Source organism: Ostrea edulis, chromosome 7 (genome assembly GCF_947568905.1).
Source record: "Ostrea edulis chromosome 7, xbOstEdul1.1, whole genome shotgun sequence".
Taxonomy (NCBI): domain Eukaryota; kingdom Metazoa; phylum Mollusca; class Bivalvia; order Ostreida; family Ostreidae; genus Ostrea; species Ostrea edulis.
In genome coordinates, this window is record NC_079170.1 from 77,486,099 (window position 1) to 77,513,006 (window position 26,908).

Genomic DNA, 26,908 nt, shown 5'->3' on the forward strand with positions numbered 1-26,908 from the left:
TACACCGTCCTCTTTCACCCACGATTAAAAATTAAGTGCTTTATAATTTTTTAAAACATTTACTTGTCAATATTGTTCAGACAATATTGTGAAGTCAACTTCTATTTCTCCCTGATGAAATAATACTACTTGCCTGATTATAGCATGAAAGGTGAAGACAACGAACACTGATCAATCTCATTACTTCGGTAAGCATATGCTTTCATTGGCTTTTTAATTCTAGGTGTCTGTTGTTTTTAAAACATGTCACTTCTGAAATTCTCAGTATTAGTTGCATTGTAACTTGGACACAATACGGATGTAACACACACCTTCCCAACTCCACAATACAACGAAAAACTCTCCAATACTTTGAAGTAACCTAGCCTTATGTTTGTCTTAGACATAATTCAACATGTTAAACATAAGCATAATAAAGAAATTAGTAGCGTATGTTTTACTATACACAGTTTGTTGATATTATTTATGTGAAGGTTAGGACCACAATAATAAATACGCCGTCAACTCCAGGTGTAAGGGGGGTAACCGCAAAAAGGTATAGGCATCTGACAAGTCTTCATAATTTATCTGACAAGTGATGTCTGACCTATACCAGCACAATTATGCCATCTTCATTACACTAAAAAGCTTCCCTGTTTTGTAAATCAAATTTCAGTGGTAGAGGCTATGTTAGGCGCATATTTTAGAGAGAAATGGGGAGTTCCACATCCCACATCTACCCCGAGTTTGGTAAAAAATAAATAGATCCTGTAAATTCCTAAATATACGCGATTAATTTATTATCGCGTAAAATCGCGAGAAACATCACCCGCGAAAAATTGATTCTCGTTTTCATTTTTATATTGCTAAAATACGTGTAAAACACTTGATCAGCAGAAGACTCGTGATCTTTTTTCTCTCGCGATTTGACGTCCATGAGTCATTTCGGGGTAATAAATACTCGCGTAAAATAAGGATCTACAGTATTCTATTTTATGTACCCCAATTGTAGTACAATGTATATTAAGTCTTATTCTCGAGAATAGTTGGGGAGTAGTGTTTGTGGGGACTCCATCCCCTCAGCAAAATATTCTGGATTAACTTATGTGTACAACCGAACTAATGCAACGTCAACATACGATTATTAAAGTTATGTCTTATAAATCTAACTACATCTACAACTCTTCAAAGTTTATAACGCAAAAAGAAGGACAAATCCCTCACCCTGTTCGTGTACATGTACTACAGTGAACTTACGATTTATCTAGGATACATTCAGAATATGCCTAAATATCTTTCATTGCAAAATATTTCACTTCAATCATTTTCATACCCATGAATGTTACAATAACCTAACGTTAAGCCTACTCCATTTTTATAAATAACTTCCACAATTATGAAAAAAATGATTGCAGATAAATAATCACTTGATAATTACCATTCACGTACAATATAATAAAACCCCCAAAATGCTAATAACATGAAGGTGCTTTTAAATTGCGTAGATGTACCATCCTTGACAGTATAGACAATGTACATGTAAACAAATGCCGTTTTTACCTTCTACATCTAAAAAGTTATAACGGGAGGTAATTTGACCGTAAAACTGGCAACATATCGTGGATATAAATATTGTTTATAAACAAGTGACTCGCGTATGATTTTTTTTGGATTAATTCTATAATAAATGCCATTATAAGCAAAATATGTAAATTAACATTGATGTGGTTATTGATTTGTTCTAAAGTCCACTGGATTTACTGCTTTTTAAAAACATAATTATCACTGAAAAACGAATATGATGTGTGAGTGAAATGATAAAGGAGTTCTTCTTAAAAACAGTTTAAGATATTTCTTACGAAACGGATTATTCATAGCTGAACAATGCATAGCTAATAAAACATACCTATTGTATTACTCAGTATTCTTTGCAAATAAATTATGTATATCATTTAAAAAAAATATCACCCATGTACTCAGTGCGTGCTACGTTGTCTGTGGTAGATGGAAGTTTGTAGTCTTTTTGTACTTCCTATAATTTATATATGTAACTGACGCACCTTCCAAGGACATTATACGCCACCCTACTGTTTTCATTGATTTTCGTTTATACCATGTACTTATCAACTTAGAGAAACAAAGCGTGTACTGACTATTGATTTTCCGTAATACATGTATTACCATCAATGTGAATTATTTTCATAGGGTTTATTTTATTAAAACTACACACGTTTTACAATACTTTACATATAATCGCATATACACTGCTATTGTGTTAGTGTTTAGTTTGATATGTGGTAAATGAAAATAATAATTCGAATTTTAAAATAAGAATGACAACATACGGCAGTGGGGGCTGTATAAAGATTGTACTTCATATTAATTGAATATTTGAATGTCAGAACAATGTTGTGTGATGATATCAGATATCGTGACACACACAGGAGTCGTGTAATCATACCAGACGGTGTACGTCCTCCGAGGAAGAATGTTGTGTTTGGTGTTGTGCGTTCTATTCCTATTTCATCCATTACTAACGGGTTCTTCAGGAATTAAACCGCATGCCTTTGTCAAAAGTAAGAATATAATAATCATATTTATAGCAAACCATTCTACAGGTACATACATTACATATACTAGGATGTGTACCGATAACTTTTAAAGATAATATATAATTGTGATAATATCAAACCATTTTAAATGAGTTCCATATACCAGGCTATGTATGTATAACAAATTGAAATAATCGGTAATATTCATTGGGATGAAATAATTAATTTCAAATTAGTTAAACTCGTAAAACCGATTAGATCTACTTGGAATTTATTTAGGTATGTTTTTATTCGTATACATCTGCACAGTCATATTTTAAAAATCTAAATTTCCCAATGCTAAGAAACAATTCAGAAGGAATAATATTTGAAATATTGCAATAAGTGGTCTTTTCCTGAAATATTTTTCACTACACATCTTTTCTCTCACTCGCTTTCTTTCCCAACAGGTGAGGTTGGTTCTTTTCTGAAGCATGCGCCGTGGAAGCACACCGACCTGTCCGCTTCTCTCAGCGGTCCAATGATTTTGACTCTACAGTCCAAGTATAAGTTAGGCGGTGGTCTCGTTTTCAGAAAGACATGTAAGTATATATTAGACGATATTACCAATAGTTAGACGCGTTGTTTAAAGACCGAATTTTAAGTTAACACCCCCAAATGGTAAGCCGCCTGTCATACAAACATTTAACAATAGATCTCAGGTGGAGTGAAATCTGCAGAAACCGTGGTCTGGAGGGGCCCCAGAGAGGTGTTTTCTCGCAATTATTAACGATGTAATTTTAATATAGTTGTATTCTTTTCTCCTCTATATAAATGTATTATAAATTATACAATCAGAAATCAAACAATACTTTGCACATTAATTTCCAAAACTTGTAACTTACTGAAATGATTTATAGTATCAATTTATGATGGTTCTATATTTATAAATAAAATTATGCATTCAGCCAATGAATGAGAGCAAAAGAAAGAGAGATAGAAAGGGGTGGTGGGTGTAGACTTTGTGTCAGCTACCGTTAGAGATACAATCATTATACAAACACTATCACCACTGAAACTCTGCAGACGCACCTGAGATATGTCCTATGTATATCAAAAGTATCCATAACCAGGTAAATAGCAAAGACCGTATGCACTAAACATGCTTATTTCAAATGTAAGAATTATATCTTCTCTGTGTATTTGTGTTGTCTTTAATTCATGGGACATGCAAAAACGTTTCAACAATATACACCCTGCCAATGTCCAACATTTCGCTGTTCAAAATGAAGAGTTCAAAGGATTAGCAATCCATTCCAAGATGAAGAATTGTAAATATGTATCACACTGAATTTTTTTTCTAAAGCAAACAGATAATATGAGAGGATCTATAACTTTCGTCAGACATGATCAATAAACATTACACTGGTATTAATGGGTTCATTTCTCATTTCCGTGTTTTTACAAATGGCGAACATAGATAATTTTAGCATCCATCTCTTCACCTATAATATGGACATAAAATCAGGGGACTGTTATGAACAATAAAAAGAGAATACATATTTGTTTGGAGATGGAAAACAAAGCATAGTTTGTTTAAATAACTGGAACCGTTGTGTTGTTCCATCATATAGTGCAGCATGGGAATGTATCGCTGAATTATTAAAACACCCGTTAAATCCTTTAATCAGTTCTGATGAAATATGATTTCCCCCAGAAAAAAATAGGGGATGATATGCTTTTGATAACTTCTAACTCCCACGCATTAACATTGATATATGAAAAAATTAAGGATTTTGATTTAAGCCCTTTCTGTTCCTATTTGTCAGATCCCTTGAAAATGGTATATACTTTTCTGTGCATCACAATTGATATCCTGCACAATTTATTTAAGCTTGGACGAGGGTGGTAGACAAGGCTATCCAATACGATCTTTCATTTTACTGTTGTGCTCAGAAATATTTTCAATGAAAAAAAAAACAACAACCAAAAACAAAAACAAAACAAATGTTCAAGAAATTGAAATTGATAATAATTAGCACATTAAAGGGGCATGGACACAAATTGAGCTAAATATTTTCAAATGTTATTTTTTCCAGTTTTATTGTTTACAAAGTTTATTAATGGTAAACCAAACTTTGAATATCAGGTGTTGAATTAAAAGCAAGATACAGAACCTGCAATTATTTCCCATGATTGTGTTTATATATAGATGGCTTGATAGAAAATAGCATGTTTAAAACACAATGAGATATGCCAAACACTAGAACCTATTTGATTGTATTCAGAATTAATCTGCTTTAAATAAAACGTTTACTATTATGTTTAACCTACGTACACAAAAACATGACACGATCCTTGTTTTTATTACAAAGAATTGTGAGATCAATTGAAATTAAATTACGCATACTGTAGGCATTTGCATTGAGTGGGTAGGCTTTTTTATCTGGTTAAGACCCCTTTCGATATTTATGGTACCACAGAGGTCGAGCCCAAACGGGCTTAGCCCTTGTGGTTAAAACTGGTAGTGCTAGTTTCATCGCCAAACGCTCAGCACCAGGTGTGAACATTACGGGTTTTCAGAGATGACCTTAAAACGGATGTCCAGTGTCACAGTCGGTGTGACACGCTAAAGAACCCTCACTGCTCAATGGCCGTAAGCGCCGATCATACATGTAGGCTTAAAATTTTAAGCCCTTCACCGGTCTTGGTAACGTCTCCATATGAGAGAAAAATTCTCGAGAGAGACGTTAAACAAGATAGAATCAATCAATATCTCTAAAGGTATCACATTGAAATGATTTAACGATTCATTTTCAATTTTTATGCTTCGTTCCAGAAAATAACACTTTTACAGATGCGTGCCAGCTTTAGATCTTACATTATACCAAATGATTAGAAGCGGCATGCATCAGAAGAATGATAAAGACATATAACTATAAATAACATCATAGATATACAATTTTATTAGAAACATTGTTTTACTACGATGAATTTGTTAAACTAATAATCGATTACAGCAATTGATTAAGATTTTCAGTTCTGCATGCAATAGTATGTTCAAACTTGCACTATGAAGTACTGAAATCATGTGATGCATTTTGAATCTGCACAATACCATGTAAAGGGTATGAATTATATGAAATGTGAAGGTAACGAACAGTGATTAATATCATACCTCCCATAAGGATTACAAAATATACTTCGTCGGGTTTGTAGCTAAATGAAAAATGAAGATAACGAACAATAGTCAATATCATAAATCCTATAAGTAATACAAAATAAAGATTCGGGGAAACACGGATGTCAACTTTTATGTAGCAAAATTTAATTAGTGAAAGTGTGTATGGTACTATATCTCTTAAATGGTTTAATATGCGAAATAATATTCTGTGTAAAGTGATGATAACGAACAGTGATCAATCTCATAACTCTTATAAGATATACAAAATAGATAGTCAGGCACACACGGACCTCTGGGCACACGAGAGATGCCGAGAAAGAGTAAGCATCCCGTGTCTACCGGTCATACCCGCCATGAGCCCTATATGACTGTGTATAATGAATTTTAGGCACGCTACTCACAAATAACTTCATGTTACAGGGATTTCGATAATGTGATGTAAAGTCGTGAATAATAATATTATTTACAAATAATATCTTTCATTGGTTCTAATGCTGTCTGATCTATTTCAGATCAATTGTTAGCCCGTCCTTTACATACCGATTTTGACTACGGATTACTCCGCTTACCTGGTCAAAATGAATGGCTCACGACGGTCAAGGATAAATGCTTACTTTTCACGGGCACCTGTTCCCACGTATAGCGTGTATAGGGCTCCGTGTTTTCCCTTCTACTTTATAGGATTTATGATTGATTGATTGTATATTGTTTAACATCCAGCTCGATACTTCTACACTAATATGGATTCCTCAAAGTTTGTTTTGTTGTTGTTCGTTTGCTAAATGAAGCTATATAAATTGAAATAGATGACACAAAATTTAAAACAGTTCTAAAATTAAAAACAATTATTTTTACAAATCAAAATGTTGTTATCAGTTATGCATGGTGAGCATTTTAGGTTTATACTTTTTTCTATTTTCAATTTATTCCTCTTTGCATCGAATAGATGATAGAAACTCTTCGCAATTCACCAGAAAACTCACATGTTCTTGATTAACACTCACCTAGTTCCTAATTAAGCACAGGTGTGACAGTTTGCTTTTATTCCTGGTTATTCCTATGAACATTTCGTTACTGGAGTTTCGAATTCAATCTCACATATAAAGGTAATCATTCAAGCACTTTTTGATAAAGGAGGCATTACGAACTATCGATCAGTTTCAAACTTAAATCTTTATAGCTAAAGCATTTAAGGTAATGAAACGAGTCATAGCAGTCACATTGATGTTCGTCTTATGAAGTACAACAATCGGCCTATCGATGTTGTCATTCTACGGATACGATCTTCTTGAAAATACTTCTTGATATAAGTATATCTTTGGACAACAATTGCTATACAGTTTTAGTTATACTAGACCTTTCAGTAGCATTTGAAGTGATTTATCACAAAATCATTCTATATCGTCTGGACTTCTCTTTCGAAACCTTTAAACCTACATCGGCATGAATATGATCATTCCTGGACATCGGTACATTACCACTGGCTCATCCTTATCGGATGTTGAGGAAGCTTTCATCACGATCTACGAGGATTAGTTATCACTCTCTATATATATTTATTATATTTTCATGTAAAATACTGGAATCTGATTGGTCGAGAAGCATTTGAAAAAACATATCGTTATCCTCAGAGAACAGAAAGTACGCCCTCCAGGGTGATAGTATCTAGCAACGGGTAACAGTACTTGACAACGGGTGATATTATAAAAAAAGATCACATGCGTCAAATTCATGCGCTTACAGTTCGCTGTAGATTGTTAGACGACGTCGTTTGAGCGTTTGTAATAAACAGGAATACCAGAATCGATATACGAAAAATCGCATGACAGTGAATGATCAAATGTCAACAGACGTAAGTATTTCTGCTTTGTTGTTTATATAACATTCAGTATAATAAAACAAATAGTGCATGTAGTTGAGGGTAACATTAAAAATGTTCACCCCTCGAAAAACCATTGACAACCTCGGCTACGCCTCGGTTAACAATGCTTTTCTCGTGGTGAAAATTTTCAATATTACCTTCAACTACATGCAATATTTATATTAAATATATATATATATATATAAACTCTAAACACTTTGTAGAAATATTTTGACCGTGTTACCGGTCTTCTGCAGTCGTGTTTATCTCTCATAGCAACGTAACGCATGACTACATACACGAAAGTACTATGACGTCACAGTAAGTTTTATAAACGTCAAAGTTGATATTGCGCGAAAAATATTTGAGAAAGGTAAGAGTCTAATAATAAAATGAACAATACTCACCCGACCTCGTGGACACATCCTAAAATATGACTATGCGTACAATTAAATATTTCGTTTTAGTAGTGAAACAATTTTAGAAAGGTTTGTTCACAAAGCAGTAAACTGCTGGTCTAAGTGAATGCAAACAAGAAATATTACAGTAAGTAGTTAATCGTAAATACATCAATATTGTTATAATCAGTTATTATAACACGTTCTTTGCATTCAAGTTTTACAAGACATTAATTATTAAAGACAAAAATGTTCCCTTTTGTTTATTCCGTGTGGTACACCAGTTTCTCCTACACATACAATTTTGTTGCATTTTTTTGCAAAACACTCCATAAACTACATTGCTGGATTTAGAATTGATATAATTTTTAATATGATATTTGTTATTGTTACAGTCCTCAAATTGATTGGTTTTATTGACATATTGACATAAAGTACACTTTTTAGCACCACACGGCTCGCATTAGTTTTCTTTTCTAAAATATATATCATTGTGTTTCTTATGTACCAGAGGGTCTTTTAAATTTTTGTCTCTTTTGAAAGCCACTATGGGCATATCTCTAAAAACGTTTTTGAGGCGGTCAGAATTTTCAAGAATTTTTTGACGGTTTTTTAAAATCTTATGAATATTGAGAAGCCCTTTAGAATAGTCCACCAAAAAGGGAACACGGTTACCCTGCTTTGTCTTTTTTCTGTATTTTAGGATATTTGATTGGTCGAGTTTATCTAATTTCTTAAGTTCATTTTCTACACCATCATCTAAATAACCGCGTTTTCTTAGATTTTTTTTTAAATTTTCTTCCGCTGAATTTGATGTTTTCTTCTGTGGAACAAATTCTACGCGCACGGAGCCCAAGTCCAAAGGGAATAAATTTTTTTGTAGATTCGGGGTGGTTAGAGGTTTCATTGAGGTACATATGTTTATCGGTGGGTTTGCAGTATAAGTCAATACAAAGGATTCCATCTGTTGTTGAGATGTTTACATCAAGGAAATCGATTTTGGTGTTTGACAGACCTAAGTCAAGCTGAATGTTTGGATGTATTTCATTCGCTGTTTTATGGAATTCTTTAAGTTCTTTTCTGTACCCGTCCAGTTGCCAAAAATATCAACAATATACCGTACATAAAACAGTGGTAGTTGTTTTGATTTTTCGAGAAGAATCTGTTCCCATCCCCCAATGTAAACACAAGCGTAGTTTCACCCAAGTTTTTATCCAATCGCGGTCCCTTCAGTCTGCATGTAATGTTTGTTATTGAAATTAAAATTATTATTGTCAAGAACAGCATCCAACATTTTTAATATACTTTCCGTGTCTACCTTTTTTTCATGACGCTCTTGTAATGCTATTTTAATGATATCGCGAGTTTCTTTTCTAGGTATACTGGGATAAAGTGCTTTCACGTCCATACAAAATAAAATAGAAGAATCTGGTAATAGTTGCTTTACACTTGAAAGTTTTTTCAAAAAATATGTAGTATCCGGACATAGCTACCAAGGGATTTATTCGCCATTTCTAAAATTTATTTCATAGTTGGCGCAGGAGGGGATGGAAGCAGGATGTCCCTCTAAAGCGAAACTTCAAGAGCGTTTCATGGCTCTAGAGTGAGACTTCTCCCTGGGGGTATGGTTTATTCTAGAGTAAGTCTGCTGGGGGAAGGCTCACTTTAGAGCGAGACTACCGGGGGAAGGCTCATTCTAGAGCCAGACTTCCGGGGCGAAGGCCCAATCTAGAGTCAGACTTCCGCTGGGGGGGGGGGGCTGGCTCTGGGGGAACTCTGGCTCTAGAGTGAGCCTTCTCCCTGGGGGAAGGCTCACTCTAGGGCCAGACTTCCGGGGGAAAGTCTCACTATGGGGGAAGGTCTGGCTCTATAACACTGGCCGCGACAGACTGAAGTCGTTAAAACAGGTAGTGACAGTTTTATCGCCAAAAGCCCAGCACCAGATGCGAATGTTACGGATCCTCGGAGATTACCTTAAAAACGGATGTCCCGTGTCATATTAGGTGTGACACGTTAAAGAATCCTCACTGCTCAATGGCTCTTGTAACTGCCGAGCATATCCTACATTTGAATCTCTTCGCCGATATTCGTGACATATTCATATGAGTGAAAAATCATCGAGAGGGACGTTAAACAGGACACAATCAATCAATCAATCAACAGAAAACCTGGTATGAAGAAGCAATACCAAGTTGTTACTTGGTCATCCTAACTACATTTGCAAATTTTGAGATGATCCACATTGAATATGTTTATCAATTTTGACAGTTATATAATTCTTGTGAAATTTCTATTGACATAACGCATTGATTATGAATACCTCTTCCCTTCTCTGTGCAGCTACACAAGTCATTTACGAAACACTGCTATTTTAAATCACCTTCATTGAATGTACACAAAAGTGCAAGCTGGTTTTTTTTTGTGTGTGCATTTATTGCTCACCACCAACTAACGACATACTAGATCATGGAGCGTATCTAACATTACGTCCCATTACGTTATTTGCGCTCACAAACGTCCGTGTTGTCGACATCTCCATTGTTCGGAAAAACCCATAATCGTATATTTCCATTTTTCTATGAGCTTTTTGTGTTTCAGATTTCTTAATGCTACTGAAACTTAATCTCTGTAAATTTTATTTTTATTTCTGATTCTCTGCCTGATTTATACATTTTATGTAAAACGCCACAGGGTACGTTTGACATAAATGCTGATATAAACCATTGTATTCCATTTTAAGGAAAAAATTTACCGTTGAACTGTCCTCAACTTTGTCCATTTTAAAATGAAACACAAGAAAATGATATATATGCATTGATTTGTGAATATTTTTATTCTTTACCAAAAGTTACTAAAAAGTACAGAGACTGCTCAGAAATTTTGAAAATGAAGCCACAAAGAAAAAACAGAGACGGTGTATATACCATTTATCCTACTGAAGGAAGGAAGAACAAGGCGTTTTGTGATATGACAACAGACGGAGGGGGGTGGACGGTAAGTCAATTATTTTTGGATTTTTATGATTACATTAATTCTTCAAAATCACGCACCGAATTATATTGCTTGAAGATAAATAGTTAGCACAAGCCGGTAACGTATAATCGCTCGACATAAGTATTCGTTGCTGACCTCAAAATAGTGGTTGTTTGTTTACATTAACAACTCAATAAAAACTACTCTCCTGCTGTTGTCTTACCATAATAGTTAGTGATATGACATTTCATTTTAATAACTTCTTGTATCCGTATTAAAATCATGGCTTGTAATTGACGAATGTAAAACTCATACGGTACCAATTTTGATGCACCAGATGCGCATTTCGACAAATAATGTCTCTTCAGTGATGCTCAACCGAGATCTTTGAAATCCGAAATAACTATGAAGTTTTAGAGCTAAATATAGCCAAAAACAGCGTGCCAAAAAAGTGGAGCCAAATTCGTCCAAGGATAAGAGCTATGCATGAGGGAGATAATCCTTAACTTTGAAATGAATTTCTAAATTTTGTAACAGCAATTATATATACATCCGTATTTTCAATCTAGTAACGAAGTACTTAGCTACTGAGCTGTAGAGACCCTCGGGGACTAACAGTCCACCAGCAGAGGCCTCGACCCAGGGGTCATAATGTAAAACTGATATGGTACCAATTTTGATTGGTTGATGTTATTTACTGGTAGGTTTTCCCAAAAATGTTTGACTTCCGTGACCAGCTGATCTCGTGAATTGATGGAGTTAAGTTAGTTAAAAGAAATCATCGTAACTTTACGACATCCTATCTTCAGTAAAGATTTTTTTTCCACAAGTTACTGTCTGTGAACTATTAAAAAAAATGGCTGCCCTCAAGCTGTTTGATGTTCCTGATTTTTTTTTTTGAGAGAAAATGAAAACAAACCTCCGCGTCCTCATTAACATTTTCAAGACGGAAGCAAAGTTGAAGGATATACGTTCTCGAAAAGACGTAGTCTTCTCTTCACAGACAAAATAAAGAAAGTTTATTGGGAATTTCCCAAATGCCTACGTCCAAGAATACTTTTTAGGATAGCACAGACACATTTTAACACGGGGGATTTTAAGTTCAATCTCCACACAAAAAAATATGAAATATGTGAAGTCATGGTTTTTCGTTTTGACATCATAATGCAAATGATAAGGTGGCGGATATAATATTAAAGAAACTGTTACAGAAAATACAAACCGCATCTAAAATTAGAGTAGTAACCGCTCTCTTGTGGTATTCAATATCAACCCCTCGTGCATTGAATGGTAAGAATTTATGATAAATGAACCTAAGCAGTTAACAAACGACAACCTCCCCCCTTCATCATGCATTATTTGAAGCTTAGGGAATATTTACTTTTTTGGGCAATAATTGTATACCATTGTGATGTAAATTTGTTTTTCGGTTCCCCTCCAACACTTTGAAAAACGATCTTATACCTTTAGAGTTTAAAATTAAGGCATGCTACTTTGAATACTGGCAACAAATGTTACCAAAACCTTGACATCAAATGATGATGATCAGCTAGATCAATTCTAGTCTTTTGAATGAGTCTCAGTGTATTCTTACAAAAACCAGGGGGATATCCGAACACGCTGTAATATTTAACAATTCTATTAGATTTGTACAATGTGATATTGTTCTAATTTATTCTTTGAAAATACACCAACGCTACACTAGGATTATTAAACATGTATATAATTTCAAGATTATCACAGCCTTGTTATTAACCTTTTATTCTATATACATTCAACATGGGGGTAGGTGAGGGTCAGAACGACAATGCTCGTGCTTGATAACAAATGGATAGTTATTTGAATCTACGTATTGGGATAGGGGTACATAAGATTCACCCCCTCCAGTTGGTACAACATAGATATATTTGCCTTTCCTCAATGTACGTGAACTTTTACTTTTAAAATGCTAGGGCGCGCTTGCTCTCTCTACACCGACCATAGAGTGTACATCTTTCCGTGGTGTACACTTTTTTCTTGTTCACTTTCTGCACCCTGTACAGCGCAATTGCTTTGGTAAATATACCGAAAAGTTTCATATGGCTGAAAAATGGGGGATGGAAAATTTTCAGATTTGTCTCTCCGAATATATATACTTATGTATATATTCAGAGATAATTTCAATGTATTATAGTTATGTCAATTTACCTATGTGTAAGTACATGTAGTCATTTTCAATAGTTTAAAATGCATTTAAATAATGTATAAAAACGATTGATATTCCATATGCACTCATAAAAAAAACAAGTTAGGCGACTAAAATTAACAATTATTTTTGAGGATGATGCTGTATTTTCAGATGTATGCAGGTATTAATAGAACACATTTTCCTACAAAACTCTTCGTAGATTCTTGTAAGGATTTATATGGCAATTTATTTGCATTATAATCGTTAATTCTCCATTAAGCATCTCCTCAGCTGTTGAACGCCAATATTGAATATGCAGGAATGTTGTACATCTTAATGTTCCTTTATGGACCGACATTAGTTAAATAAATATTATAATTACGATATATACTATGAAATAATGAAAGCGAACGTAACAAATGCGCTTGCGCAGTGTCAGATTGTATGTTAAAAATATTTCGTAAGTTAAGTTTACGATGTAAACTTATGAACACTTTAATGAAAGAGAAGTGTCGTATTTTAAGTTAAAACTTGCGAAATTCTTAAGTCAGAATTTGTTTGCGTAAGATGAGAAGTTTAGTACAATACATGGGTACATTAGTACTTCCCGTTATCGTAAATATTGTCACTACCAAGGATGATAATCATGATTCACAGTCAAAACAGATATTGAAATTGTAGTGGGCTTGAAACAAAAACAGATGTCGACTTCTTTTCTATTGATAAATTATGTAAAAATCACTAACCCCTGTTTTATTTTCTGTTGATAAAGTGTGTCAAAATCACGGGTACCTTTCTTATTTTATCTTGATAAAATGTGTCAAAATCATAGGTATCTGTCTTATTTTTATTGATAAAGTATGTAAACATCATGGGTACCTGTCTCATTATCTATTGATAAAACGTGTAGAAATCACGGTTACCTGTCTTATTTTTCTATTGATAATATGTGTAAAATTCACGAGTGCCTGTCTTATTTCAAAATAAACCGTTGACAAAAACCACGTCAAACAAAGTTATATACAGAACTAAAATTTGCCAAAAGAGTAGGACATACACCTGAAAGTGTCGCTTCAGTTTTTTGCTGACTATTTTTCCATTGTGTAAGTGCCGAAAAAAATGAAATCTATGACAATCAATTTTACAACAATGCCATTTGAGACTATAATCGTATGAAATAAAAAAAAAAAAAACCTCAAAATTCTGTCGATTTTTAAGGGGAATATATTTTTTTTTAAAAAAGGAAGTGGTTGATTATATAACAATATGAAAATAAAAAAAACCTGGACCCGATAAAATTCAATCACAATATTTGATTCATGGAAAAAATGCATTATCAAAATATGTGTGTATTATTCAACAGTATAATACAACTAGGTAAAATTCCCTCTAGATGGAAACAAAGCTTGAATGAAAGGTGAAGACAACGAACAATTATCAATCTAACAACTCTTACAAGAAGTACAAAATAGAGAGTTGGGCAAATATGAACCCCTATACATACCACAGGGGAGATCAGATGCCCTTGCAGTATAGAAAGGTGAAGATAACGAACAGTGATCAATCTCATAACTTTCAGAAGTCTCAGAAATTCCTTGATGACCTCAATATAGAAGGTATATTTACTAAAACCACCAGACGTTGCATTATGGCGTCAGTCTTATATAAGTGATATTAGATATCATTATCCTGAATAAATATATTTGTAGTTCATCATATTTGATACAATATCAGCAAAGTTCCAAAACATTCCATCCGTCGTAATGAATGATGTCTTTCAATTGCATATTTTCGGCGGATTTTCCCTTCGTCACCTTAACAATGTTGCGTCTTGATTGTCACTTATAAATGTGACTGCCTTAGTTTTGACGCAGTCATGGCAAGAGCGCGGTTCAGGGGTTCACATTCATGACCTCTCGGGGATACAACGAACGCTTGACCACTGCGCTACTGGCATATATCATGTATTATTCACTTTTCCATCTATTTTTCAGGTGATACAAAGACGAATGGATGGAACCACAAACTTTCAAAACAAAAAATGGAAAGATTTTGCAGAAGGATTTGGTCGTCCGGATCACGAATACTGGCTTGGTTAATGTTTGATTTTTGTAGAATGTAAATTAGTTTTATGCAAGATCACTAGCAACTACAACTCCACAGACAGCGTTATCACTCTATGATCGTTATAGCGAACGATCTAGTTTGCCATTACAATCTATCATTGGGTCAAATGCTATCTGAAGTCTTTCATGCGATTGTTAGGCCGTTCTTGGCACACTGGTTTTGACTACAGATTACTTAATTTACGTTATCAAGATATAAGGCTCACGGCGGGAGTGACCGGTCTACAGGGGATGCTTACTCCCCCTAGGCACCCGATCCCGCCTCTGGTATGTCCAGGGCCCCGTGTTTGCCCAACTATCTATTTTATATTGCTTATAGGAGTTATGAGATTGATCCCTGTTGATCCCTGTTCGTTATATTCACCTTGCATGCTTGAATGAGATACTATACAGCTTCGTGGATAAGGTGCCAAGCTCACTATGATATACATGTATCATATCTCCCTTTCCAACCTCTCTGGGCCACTACTAGAGGATTTTAACAACGGTTCATGGTTGATTTTACCTGCCGGTCAAAGCTTGTGTAATTTTATCATTCATTCATATACACATCTGGTGCATCAAAATTGGTGTCGTTTTACATTATGACCCCTGGGTCGAGGCCTCTGTTGGTGGACTATTAGTCCCCGAAGTTCTCTAAAGCCCAGTAGCTAAGTACAGTAAAACTCTGATAAAGCGAATTTCTGCGGACACTGTAAAAATTTGCTATAAGCATAATTCGCTATACGCTTATTGCGAATTCATAATTGAAATATAACGAATTCGTTATAAAACTGATTTGTTCTACATGTATATCAGTTGTATAAGAAAGCAGCAATCGATATACTTGCGTTTTATTGTTTCTAAGAGAAATTAAGCCTAATTTCGAGAAGACATATTTCTATACAATAACTATACACACTGATTTATATATGATAATTTTTCTTTATGGATTCTTAAGTCACGAATGAACATGTCGAAAGAAAAATGTCAACAAAATTATGTGCAATATATACATATAAACAGTCTATTGCATTTGTAATTTACTTGTTGCTTTACACAAAGAAAGGGGTGTATGATGAAATAAATGCAACCAAACTTCAAATTTAATTAACGAGAATAGAAAACACCGACAATATATTTGCTGAATGTATGTGTAAGTATTGTTTTGCGTTAACAACCTCTTTTGAAAAAATACTAACAGAAATTAAGTAGTAAGTGTGGATCTTTTATGGCAATGGAAAGCGATTGTTAAAAATCACAAGTTGAAATAAAAAAATCGTTATAAAAGGTGATTTTTACGTTCATTTTTTTAATTCAAGGGGAATAGAGATTTACTTCGTTATATCCGTAAATTCGCTATATCCGTGTTCGTTATATATGCAGAATTTTCGAGTTTTACTGTACTTCGTTACTAGCTTGAAAATACGGATGTATATTTAATTGCTGTTATAAAATTTAGAAATTCATTTCAAAATTAAGGATTATCTCCCTCACGCATAGCTCTTATCCTTGGACGAATTTGACTCCACTTTTTGGCACACTGTTTTTCCCTATTATAGCTCTAAAACTTCCTTGTTATTTCGGATTTCAAACATTTCGGTTGAACATCACTGAAGAGACATTATTTGTCGAAATGCGGATCTGGTGTATCAAAATTGGTGCTGTATAAGTTTTACATACATATAATGTTTGCGTTCCTCGTTCCTGGTAAATCGTTCACCGCATCGTGTAAACCATTCAACGTTCGTTTTGGACCGTCCCGTGCCAGTAATGTAGGAGAAGGATGAAGGGTCTGTAAATGAAAAGAGGGCAGTGGAATATAATATTTATCTTTATCCTCGTTTCTTCATTTCTAAGATTTTTTCGAGGATAATATATACCGTGTACAAATATATTGATTGATTTAGCATATATATTCTAAAATACTCTTAGATATTTGGAAATTTTAGAACACGTATTGAAAGCAAATATACAGTTTCAATTCTTAGCTGAAAAATAAGAAGTGCACCACAGCATACTTTACAAATAAAAACAGAATATTCGAAATGTTTTGTTTACAAACATGAAATATTAGGAATCTGCAGTTCATTAAGTTACTGATTTATTTCTTTTTTAACGTAATTTTGTAACGAAATGTTAGGTAAGATGCATGTTTATATCTTCAGACATCAAATTTGGTATTTTTTGAAAATTCTTTCAGGTAACAATGCCATGCACGATTTAACAAAAAGCGGGAAAATGAAGCTAAGAATAGACATGAAGAGGTTTAACGGGGATCAAGGATTTGTACAATACTCCACGTTTGTTGTCGGAAGTAGATCGGATAAGTACAAGCTGAAAGTAGCGGGATTTCGGGGATCAGTCGGAATTAGTAAGTAATTATTGTTATAGTAATAAGTATCACTATTTCCATAAATTAATGAATATGGTGATTGTCTATGGGATGGTGATATAGAACAAACTATCAAAATGATGTGTCTCTACAAGACACTGTCATATTACTAAAGATATATATAGTATAAAGTATTATGTTTATAGAGTATATAATTTGGGAGTCGATCACATTACAGAAATAAGTTTAAATCATTTCAAACAAATGTATGTAATTCTGCCATGTTTTTTTTACATAGTGTATACAACCTGGGGTTGAACACATCATAGGACTTAAACAGTTACTTTTGAAACGTGATACATAATTATACCATATTCTGTACATGTAACAAATGATCCTTACATAAACGAATTGGTTCCCACAATGAATTGCATTCACGACATCTTGTTTCCTACGTCATCTACACAGAAATATCAATATCTGTCCTTCTATTAATACCCATGATCAATACGTACTGACATAACAAAAATATTTTGATATCACTTTGTTGATATATTGTCTTTACAACATTTCCTACACAGAGGATTCCTTTACTCATCATAATGGGATGAAATTCTCCACAAAAGACAGCGACAATGACACATGGAGCAGTAACTGTGCCGCATCGTACGGAAATGGATGGTGGTTTACACGCTGTCTTTATAGTAATCTTAATGGTGTATACTATAGAAAACCAACGGTCAGTAGTAAGGGAATTACCTGGTATCTTTGGGGTAACAAAAGCATCTATGAGAGTTTGAAATATTCAAAGATGATGATCAAACCAAAGACATAAATGTAATTGGATATGTACCATGCTGACTAATAAATTCTTAAAAATGCAACCAGTTCATTATTTATTCATACTCAATTATATATCTCTATTGTCATGCGATTTTACATGACTGTCTCTATTTTTAAAACAGCATCCGCGGTTGAGTTAAGGCTTTCCCCATAAAATTTTTAATACCAGTGCTGTACATAAATATACTTTACCGCACTGGCATATTGCACGACGTCACAATGAAAAATACGTCATGACGAAGGTCATGACGTACATATCTACAGTCCTTTTGTGGTTGGAAATGTCAAAATATTGTTTCGTTATTTACCACCGCTGTCAAACGGTAAACTGCAATCGCGTAAAAGTTTCTGTCAAATGGGTTATATTAATTATCTTTGATATTGAAAAAGTTTCAATTTCTTCTTTATATAGCATACATGCTAAAGTAATATCCATATTATATTGTGATCTTGATTTCGGCCCTAATCTACACGTATAGTTACTTTCACAATGGACTCATTTGCATAAACAGGATTTCCGTACATAAAAATTTCATCATTGGCACGACACCCCGAGGTTTTTAAGTGAAAGATGTTTGATTTATGTGACATGTGAACTTCAGTGCCAAAGGAAAGTTAGGAGAGCAAGTTCTGGCTTCAACAGAAAATATGTTTTTCAGGCTAGATTCAACTTCGTATGAGCAAAAATCGCTGCATCTTGCATATTCAATACAAATATTAGACATGTTACAAGTCACAATAAACTTGCTCTCAGCACTTTTCAAATTAAGAAATCAATATGTTTTGAAGTTATATTAACTTCAACTTGCATTGATATCTGGATATCGTGCCAATTCAACGATTTATACATACACGATACGTTTTTATCTTGTTGTTTGATCACGTGATACAGAGTTGATGTAGAGACTGTCGGTCTGGTGAAAAATGTATAAGAGGTCAATATGCACTTAATGATATATACATATTGTTTTTGTATAAAAGGGTTGTGTTTACAGAAATTGTCACAAATTGATCTGTTTATTAACGCTTTTTTCCTGACATATTTCTATGGCCCTACTTAACACAACTGCGTCGTAGATGCATGTATATCACAGGCCACGTAATATAATTCTATTTAGAAGGTATTTTCTTTAGTACGATTCTTGTGTTTAAAATGACATCTAATGTATTCGTTATCTAAAAATTGTAGCCTTTCCATTTTTCTCACAGTTCTGCCTATCTACTCTTTGTCAATCGGAACCACGATATACCTTTTTCAAAGAAAATATATCTTGTTTTAATTTGTGGAAATGACCAGGTAATTTCGATTGGGTTACACCTTAATGCAGTGGGCGCACAGACATGACTGAGGCTAAATGACTTGAATACGTTATAAATTATATCTTTCATATTTCTGGTTTGCCTGTATTGGTAGCTTTGTGGTGAAGGCTTTCTCTGTCCAACAGGGGAGTTCCAGGTTCGATTCTCGATTCTGGCACCTTGTCTACCTTGCGATATTTAACGTAGGTAGCGACATTTCCAAAACCAAGCGTCCAGCTTATCAAATGACAGTCATGGTTTTGTTAACACGGATATCCCTGTTACATTTGTCGTTAGCACGATAAAGAACGCCGACTATCAGGAACGTTGATCGGAACAATTGGGTAAATTTCCAAAATATTTCACCTCAAAATCAGCCTGACTCCCATTTTACCGCTAATCTTGCTCCAGCCTAAATTTTAGCCTGGCATAAAAGGTTGGCCGGTCCTCAAAATTAGCCGTTAAAACTGTTTTGGCCTCAACCAAATCTTTTTATTCAAACTTTTGATTGATTTTATTAGCCTTTTAATGTTATGGCAGATGAATGATATGTTCCTGTAGTTTTATAAATGAAACTTATCATTTTTGTTCAACAATTTTAAAAATTAAAAACCAAAATCAAATCAATAAAGTTAACTAGAATTCAGGAAAACAATAAATAAGCCAATCATTTCATTAGTAGCGTATCCTTTTTGATTTGTGTACAAATACATACGGAAGGAAGGGATACGAAAATGATGTTATCAATAAACTGATTAATATATTTTCAATAGAATCAATAAAATGGGCGGTAGTCTATGCTTATTTTTAGATGCTCATTTAATAAACAACCAAAACATGTTTTGTTTGCATTATGATTTTTAAAAAAAAATAAAACCAATAATAAATCAATGATACCAAATCAAGATTTTAATTAGAAAAATAGTTTTTGTTGAGGTCAAAATATGTGTTGGTTTAGGTCAAATTTGAGTCCTGGCCAACTGTGGAGACAAGGGGAAACTTGGGATCGGACCCAAATATGATGCCGAAATTGGGCACAAGCAATGGGACCAGACTCGGTTTAATAGCATGCCCGATAAAATAAAGGCGCCGTTTCGTGTATGTTGCAGGAGAATTGTCAGTGTAGCAACATGGCTGCTTTGTGTGTAACACTTTTTGAGCGAAGACGATTGTTTTTTTTGTTTTTTTTTTGTTGAATATCAATATCCTTCAGTCATTTATAATTTTAAATAATGATCAATCTTTATAAAGATGAAATAAGTTTTAGATTTCATTGTTTTGTTAACAAAACACAAAGCGTAAAACCAATAACGGAGAATTAGGCAACACTCATGATATGTTGAAAACGGGAAACCAATATGAACTTAATGAGCATTTATTTTTAAAGTTTAATATATATTACTTTTCTGATAATCTATTGACGTACTCTATGTATTGCAGAATAACGGCTACATTTTTTTTTATTGATATTTGCAAGAAATGCAGAGGAATTTTCAATAATTGGCTCGGAACTAATCAAAATGTTGATATCTCATTGATGCCACGAATTTAGAATGTGCAAAATGGTTGTCATTCATCTTCTATTAAAGTGGAATAATTCAATTTTATCGACAAGCGATCGACTACATAATGTAAGTGTAACGGATACAGGACATACAATGGACTATTCCTGTGGATTTTTCCCGGGACCAGCTGCAACTGGAGATCTCGTCCTGTTCATGTGTGAGGACGGCGTTACTGGTGTTAATGTCACAATCCAGATCATATCTGAAAATGGGCCCCTGAATTACCTTTCCGTATGCGAAGTAGAGGTTTTTGATTAACTGTGATTGATATTTTCCTACAACTGGAGAGATACGATAAGCTGAATATATGTATTGTTTGGTTTTGTTTGTTTTACGTCCCGTTGAGAATGTTTCACTCCTACTGAGTCGGCTATTGTATGCTGGTCTGTAGTCATTGTCAATGTCATGACGATATTCTGTGTATTACTTTCTTTAATCATATACATTCTAAAGATACCCATAATTATGTTGACATCAATATGCGTACAGAACGTAAGGTGAAGATAACGAACAGTGATCAATCTCATAACTCCTAAAAGCAATACAAAATAGATTGTTGGACAAACACGGACCCCTGGACACACCAGAGGTCTTTTTCTAAACATTGATACGTATCTTGGTATCTTTCACGATAAATGATCATCAACGCCAATGCTTACACGTGCCCAATACCATTACCTGAAATCGAAATATACATTCATCCGATATTCCTTAAACTTAACACAATATTACATTTCTGCAATAGAGCAATCAATAATATCTTTAAAAAAACCCACAAATTATGAAACTTTTATATAACATAGACGTCGCATGAATTCACAATAGCTAGATATACTTGTATACTATCCCATCATATGCCAGAAATAGAAAATCTCGTGCTGTATTTTCGTTTCTGCTGTCTTCATTTTAACCTTCATCATACCTTGCGCATCATATGATAATGACTGCATTATCGGTGCACTAAAATGTCAAAGTCAAACTAATGTAGTTGGGAAAATATACGACCGTTAATGAAGTTCATTATCAAGGTCAAATTGATGCACAAAGTAGTTATCCCATTACTAATCAACTGGAAGATATTTGGAGCCAACCCACAGAAAAAAGACGAAACAGCAAAACATGTCTTTCATTTGTGACTCATAAGCTGGAGGATTGACGAAATTCATAGCATTCCAACGGACAAGTTAGATTGCCTTAAAACCAGAAAAAAATACATTCCCTCTACTATAACACGTTCGCAGAAAATAGACGCAGACTTTCAGGGCGTAAATGAAGAAGACCAGATAAAGGTTTAGCGGCATTCATGAGACCTGACATTCCACCTAGGGATAAACTAGATTTAGAGGAATATTTATTTTACTATATCACAATCAAAATATATTTAGGTAAACAAAAAATGTATTCTACACACAAATGACCTTGTATCATGTGCTCTCTGCCGTGTTTCTTACTAATAATTTGTAGTTGTGTCGTTCTTTTCAGGCTGGTTGTAAATACGGATTACTCCCTTATTTCACCTTTTCATGTACATGGGAACTAGTACATATGATTTGATGACATTACCATCTTGTTATTGATTTTATATTTATGAGGATTTTATTTATTCTACTGTGTATGGTGGAATAGTTCTGGTAACACGTGTCAAATAATGAAGTGAACCTTTCAAATGAATTCGCCCACTAGTCAAATATTAAGTTGAAAAACGTACAAATGCTTTCACGCTTGACATTTGCCATCCGTTTAACAACATAATGATCTAGTAAGTCGACGTAAAGATCTGGCAGGTCTACAAAGTGTTCCGACAACTCGACATCATGATATTCTTTTCAGCCTGTCATATAATGATGTGTTCCGACAACTCGACATAATGATATTCTTTTCAACCTGTCATATAATGATGTGTTCCGACAACTCGACATCATGATATTCTTTTCAGACTGTCTTATAATGATGTGTTCTGAGAACTCGACATCATGATATTCTTTTCTACCTGTCATATAGTGATGTGTTCCGACAACTCGACATCATGATATTTTTTTCTACTTGTCATATAATGATGTGTTCCGACAACTCGACATCATTATATTCTTTTCTACCTGTCATATAGTGATGTGTTCCGACAACTCGACATCATGATATTCTTTTCTACTTGTCATATAATGATGTGATCCGACAACTCGACATTATGCTATTCTTTTCAGACTGTCATATAATGATGTGGACTTGTCAGGTATAAACAGAGAGTAGATGTCAGTAAATGAAATTAGCATAATTATTAGAATTAAAAGGTTATGAGAAAATGAAAACGAGTTGGGTTTTTTTGTTGACAAATTGATATATAATCATCTGACAAATCAACAAAATCAACTGACATGTCGAGGTCATGGGATACATTGTTCACAATGAAAAGTGAAGATAACAAAGAGTGGGTAATGCTTTACGAGTTATTTCCCCAAGATAGCATGCAGTACGCAGCAGATTTCGGTCCTCAATTGAAGGTGTCATACGGAATAGATAGATTTACTAATTATGATTGTAATTAATGCCAGGTAAGGAATGTTACTAAGGACTTAAGACAGTATAACTGAACAATGATATATTAGTGACTTGCAACATTTTTAAGTGTCCCTTTTGTGATTTACTCGCCGAAAGAACAACAATGCAGTCATCGAGTTCTTAAGATCAGAATCAGATGATCCTAGCATGTCTGCAGTCTTCATGTTTCTTATTGATGTTGTCGACAACCAAAATATAAAACACAATTAGATATGCTTGAAATTACATGTGCAACTAACGCATAGATGTGCATTATTAGCCTGTCATTTCTAGTTATGTTCCAACCATCGAATCTAATCGAAAATCAGTCGATTGTTGGCAAATCTAAGCGCTCAATTATGAAAATTTTATTTCAATTAATCGGTTTATAGATTTTGTTTTCTCAACAGCTGAACTTTTTCACAAATAATCCTGTCGTGACCTATTTGTTAACCTAATTTACCGTAATGGTGGCACACATGAAAGCGAAAGCATCCATACCCGGGGAAGAACGCATGATTGTATGGTCAGATAGGCGTCCTTTAATTTAGGCATATAAACGAAGTGACCATCCATCAAAGAGATTCTTGATGCGAACAAAGACATGTGTGGATAACGTAGATTAAACAGCTTTCGAAGGTTACTGTTACCCGATCTGCACGTGCGTAACGTGTTTTCGATCTTTTTTGGGGGTGGGTGGGTTTTTTTGTTGTTGTTGTTGTTGTTGTTTTGTTTTATAAAATATTCTTTCCCTTTTTTCTTTGCTGAATTTTAATTACTTGTATGCCGGATTACCGTAAAATAATGACATGAAACTTTGATATACAGGGATATTCATAATTTATAACCGGAGCAAACGATATGTTTGGAACGTAAACCCTTCTAAAAATCCTATTGACTTTTATATACATGTATGTAATTCAAAGATACTAAGATAGTAGAAGAATAACAAATACACACAGAAAATATCCATTTACACTCTCTCAGCAATAGAAACAACAAATACAAATATGTAGAAAATATATATTTACACTTTCTCAGTAAATACATTACTTCATGAGAGAATTTCTTTCTGTCCGATTATAATCGATAATTAGTTAGTTACAGTAAACCAATCATCAATTATGAAATTCTCGCAGATTATCATCACTAAATTAATTTCATACTGGATAAAACTATGTGTTGCTCAATGTCCATTAAACAGAACATCTTATTTGTCTCGAATTGGTATCTCTAGTGAAATATGCCTATTGAAATATATTCAATGTTTTGAAAATCAAATATTGTATGTAGCACATTTCAGCTCTACTTATTGCAATGAGCACAAAAATAATTATCAGGGACGTAGAAACAATGGGTCTGTCCCCTTTTATTATTATATGCAAAGTTTGTTTTCACGTATGTACGTACAGCGGTCTATCTATTGAAAGGATTACTTCATTGTATTTCCAGCGGGATTATTTCAGGTTCCCCATCACCAATTTCCCATATTTATGTAGTAATATTCCATAATTACCTCCATATGGTGTTTATATCTCACTATTGATTCGATACGCAAGAGCTTGACAAACAAGTTGATGGTGCAGGGGTTTCAACAGTCTTGTATATAGTCAGCATATCGAAAGTTCTGTAGTTGTTATGACAATCAGGTTTGACGATGCAACCTGTCGTTGGGTCGGGTGCTGTCTGGTTTGTTTCCAACCGATTGTTGGGTCGTTCTTGGCACACTAATTTCAACTTCGGATGTTTCCGTTTACCATATCACGATGTGAATCTTACGGTGGGTGTGGTCGATGGGCAGGGGATTATTGTCCCTCGTGGGCACCTGATCCTACCTCTGGTATATCCAGAAATCCGTGTTTGTTCAACTCTCTATTTTGTGTTGCTTATAGCAGTTATGAGATTGATCACTGTTCGTTAACTTCGAATTCTATACACTGGTCACCCCTTTCGCGTTCACCCATCATTAAATATTTAGAGCTTTCTATTTTTTCTAAAATTTAAGAGCCATTCTCTGTAACCACTTAAAAAAATTCTGCACGCATAGTCACCGATTTTCACGAAACTCACCTGAATGAAACATCTATATAACATATTCAAGAAAATATATTTAAAAATTAGATAGTGATCATGGTTGCTATGGAAACAGGTACAATTTTATCAAGTTTGACCATTTTCTAGAATTTGGTAGTTTTGGCACAAAAGTTGAATATAAAAGATTATGAATAGTCTTAAAATTCTAATTTTCAAATTAAATTATAAAACAGATCCCATATTTGTCATTTAAGAAAAAAAATGAATAATGGACAATCCTAAGTGATTTTTATAATTGAACAAATCTGTAAAATTGTGTTTAAATTCAATGGTTTTTATGTCTTAATAACTTTTATTCGCATCCACCTCAAATAAAGTGACACAAGTTTTTAAAACAACTAATTTATGTTCTTCATAAATCTAAACTAAAACTTTTGGAAATCTGCCTATTTCATACAATTTGAAGTGAATGATTTATGGGGGGGGGGGATGCATTCTGTAACCAAGAGTTATTCCCCTTTGAAACTCTTAAACGTGATAGGGCAGTAAAATTACATAGAAACACATATAATATGACGGGATAATGTCTTACTGCATGCTGACAGAAGTTTAGACGAAGACATGTGGCATTCAAAATATTCTCTCCACTCATCCACACGAAAGAAGAAGGTGTGAGAGACATATCTCCGAGTACCAGCGTTCTAGTAATACAGGTAATTATTCTATTTACTTTGAAATCCATTCACAAGCCTAGAATTAATCAACTTGATCACAATAATTTGATGTCAAATGTTTTCATAGACATTGTGTACAATTATGGATTTCTCTAGATCTGCCAATAGCATGGCACATATGATGTGCGTACGTGCTAAATATTCACCCTTCAACTCGCCACTGCTTCAGTTGTATTGATATGACGTCAAAATATAGACTGTGACGTCACACATTACAGTACTTAGATCTACTTAGGCCTAATGCAGCACACTTTATTCTGTAGGGGATCGTATGACTAGGATGAAATTGAGATAATAAATGCAAAATCGTTATCATTATTTGTTTTATAATAGAATGAAGTAATAGAATCATTTAAAAAAAATCA

General features: G+C 34.1%; 1 protein-coding gene across 1 annotated transcript; it reads left to right on the forward strand.

The window, feature by feature from the left end:
• The first annotated feature begins 2,459 nt into the window (after positions 1 to 2,459).
• Positions 2,460 to 18,409, forward strand: LOC130048539 (microfibril-associated glycoprotein 4-like). The gene is made up of 6 exons (XM_056145395.1): positions 2,460 to 2,555; positions 2,981 to 3,112; positions 10,802 to 10,947; positions 15,088 to 15,187; positions 17,402 to 17,572; positions 18,115 to 18,409. Exons 1-6 carry the CDS (start codon positions 2,468 to 2,470, stop codon positions 18,366 to 18,368), a joined length of 891 nt encoding a protein of 296 aa, XP_056001370.1. The 5' UTR covers positions 2,460 to 2,467; the 3' UTR covers positions 18,369 to 18,409.
• Positions 18,410 to 26,908: the final 8,499 nt, after the last annotated feature.

What these genes read in the sequence shown, in the direction of transcription:
- LOC130048539 (XM_056145395.1), top strand. Translation starts at nt 2,468, where the DNA reads ATGTTGTGTTTGGTGTTGTGCGTTCTATTCCTATTTCATCCATTACTA. An exon ending in TCTCGTTTTCAGAAAGACAT is followed by an intron (nt 3,113 to 10,801) that starts GTAAGTATATAT and finishes CTTTACCAAAAG; the next exon opens with TTACTAAAAAGTACAGAGAC. An exon ending in TCGGGGATCAGTCGGAATTA is followed by an intron (nt 17,573 to 18,114) that starts GTAAGTAATTAT and finishes TTTCCTACACAG; the next exon opens with AGGATTCCTTTACTCATCAT.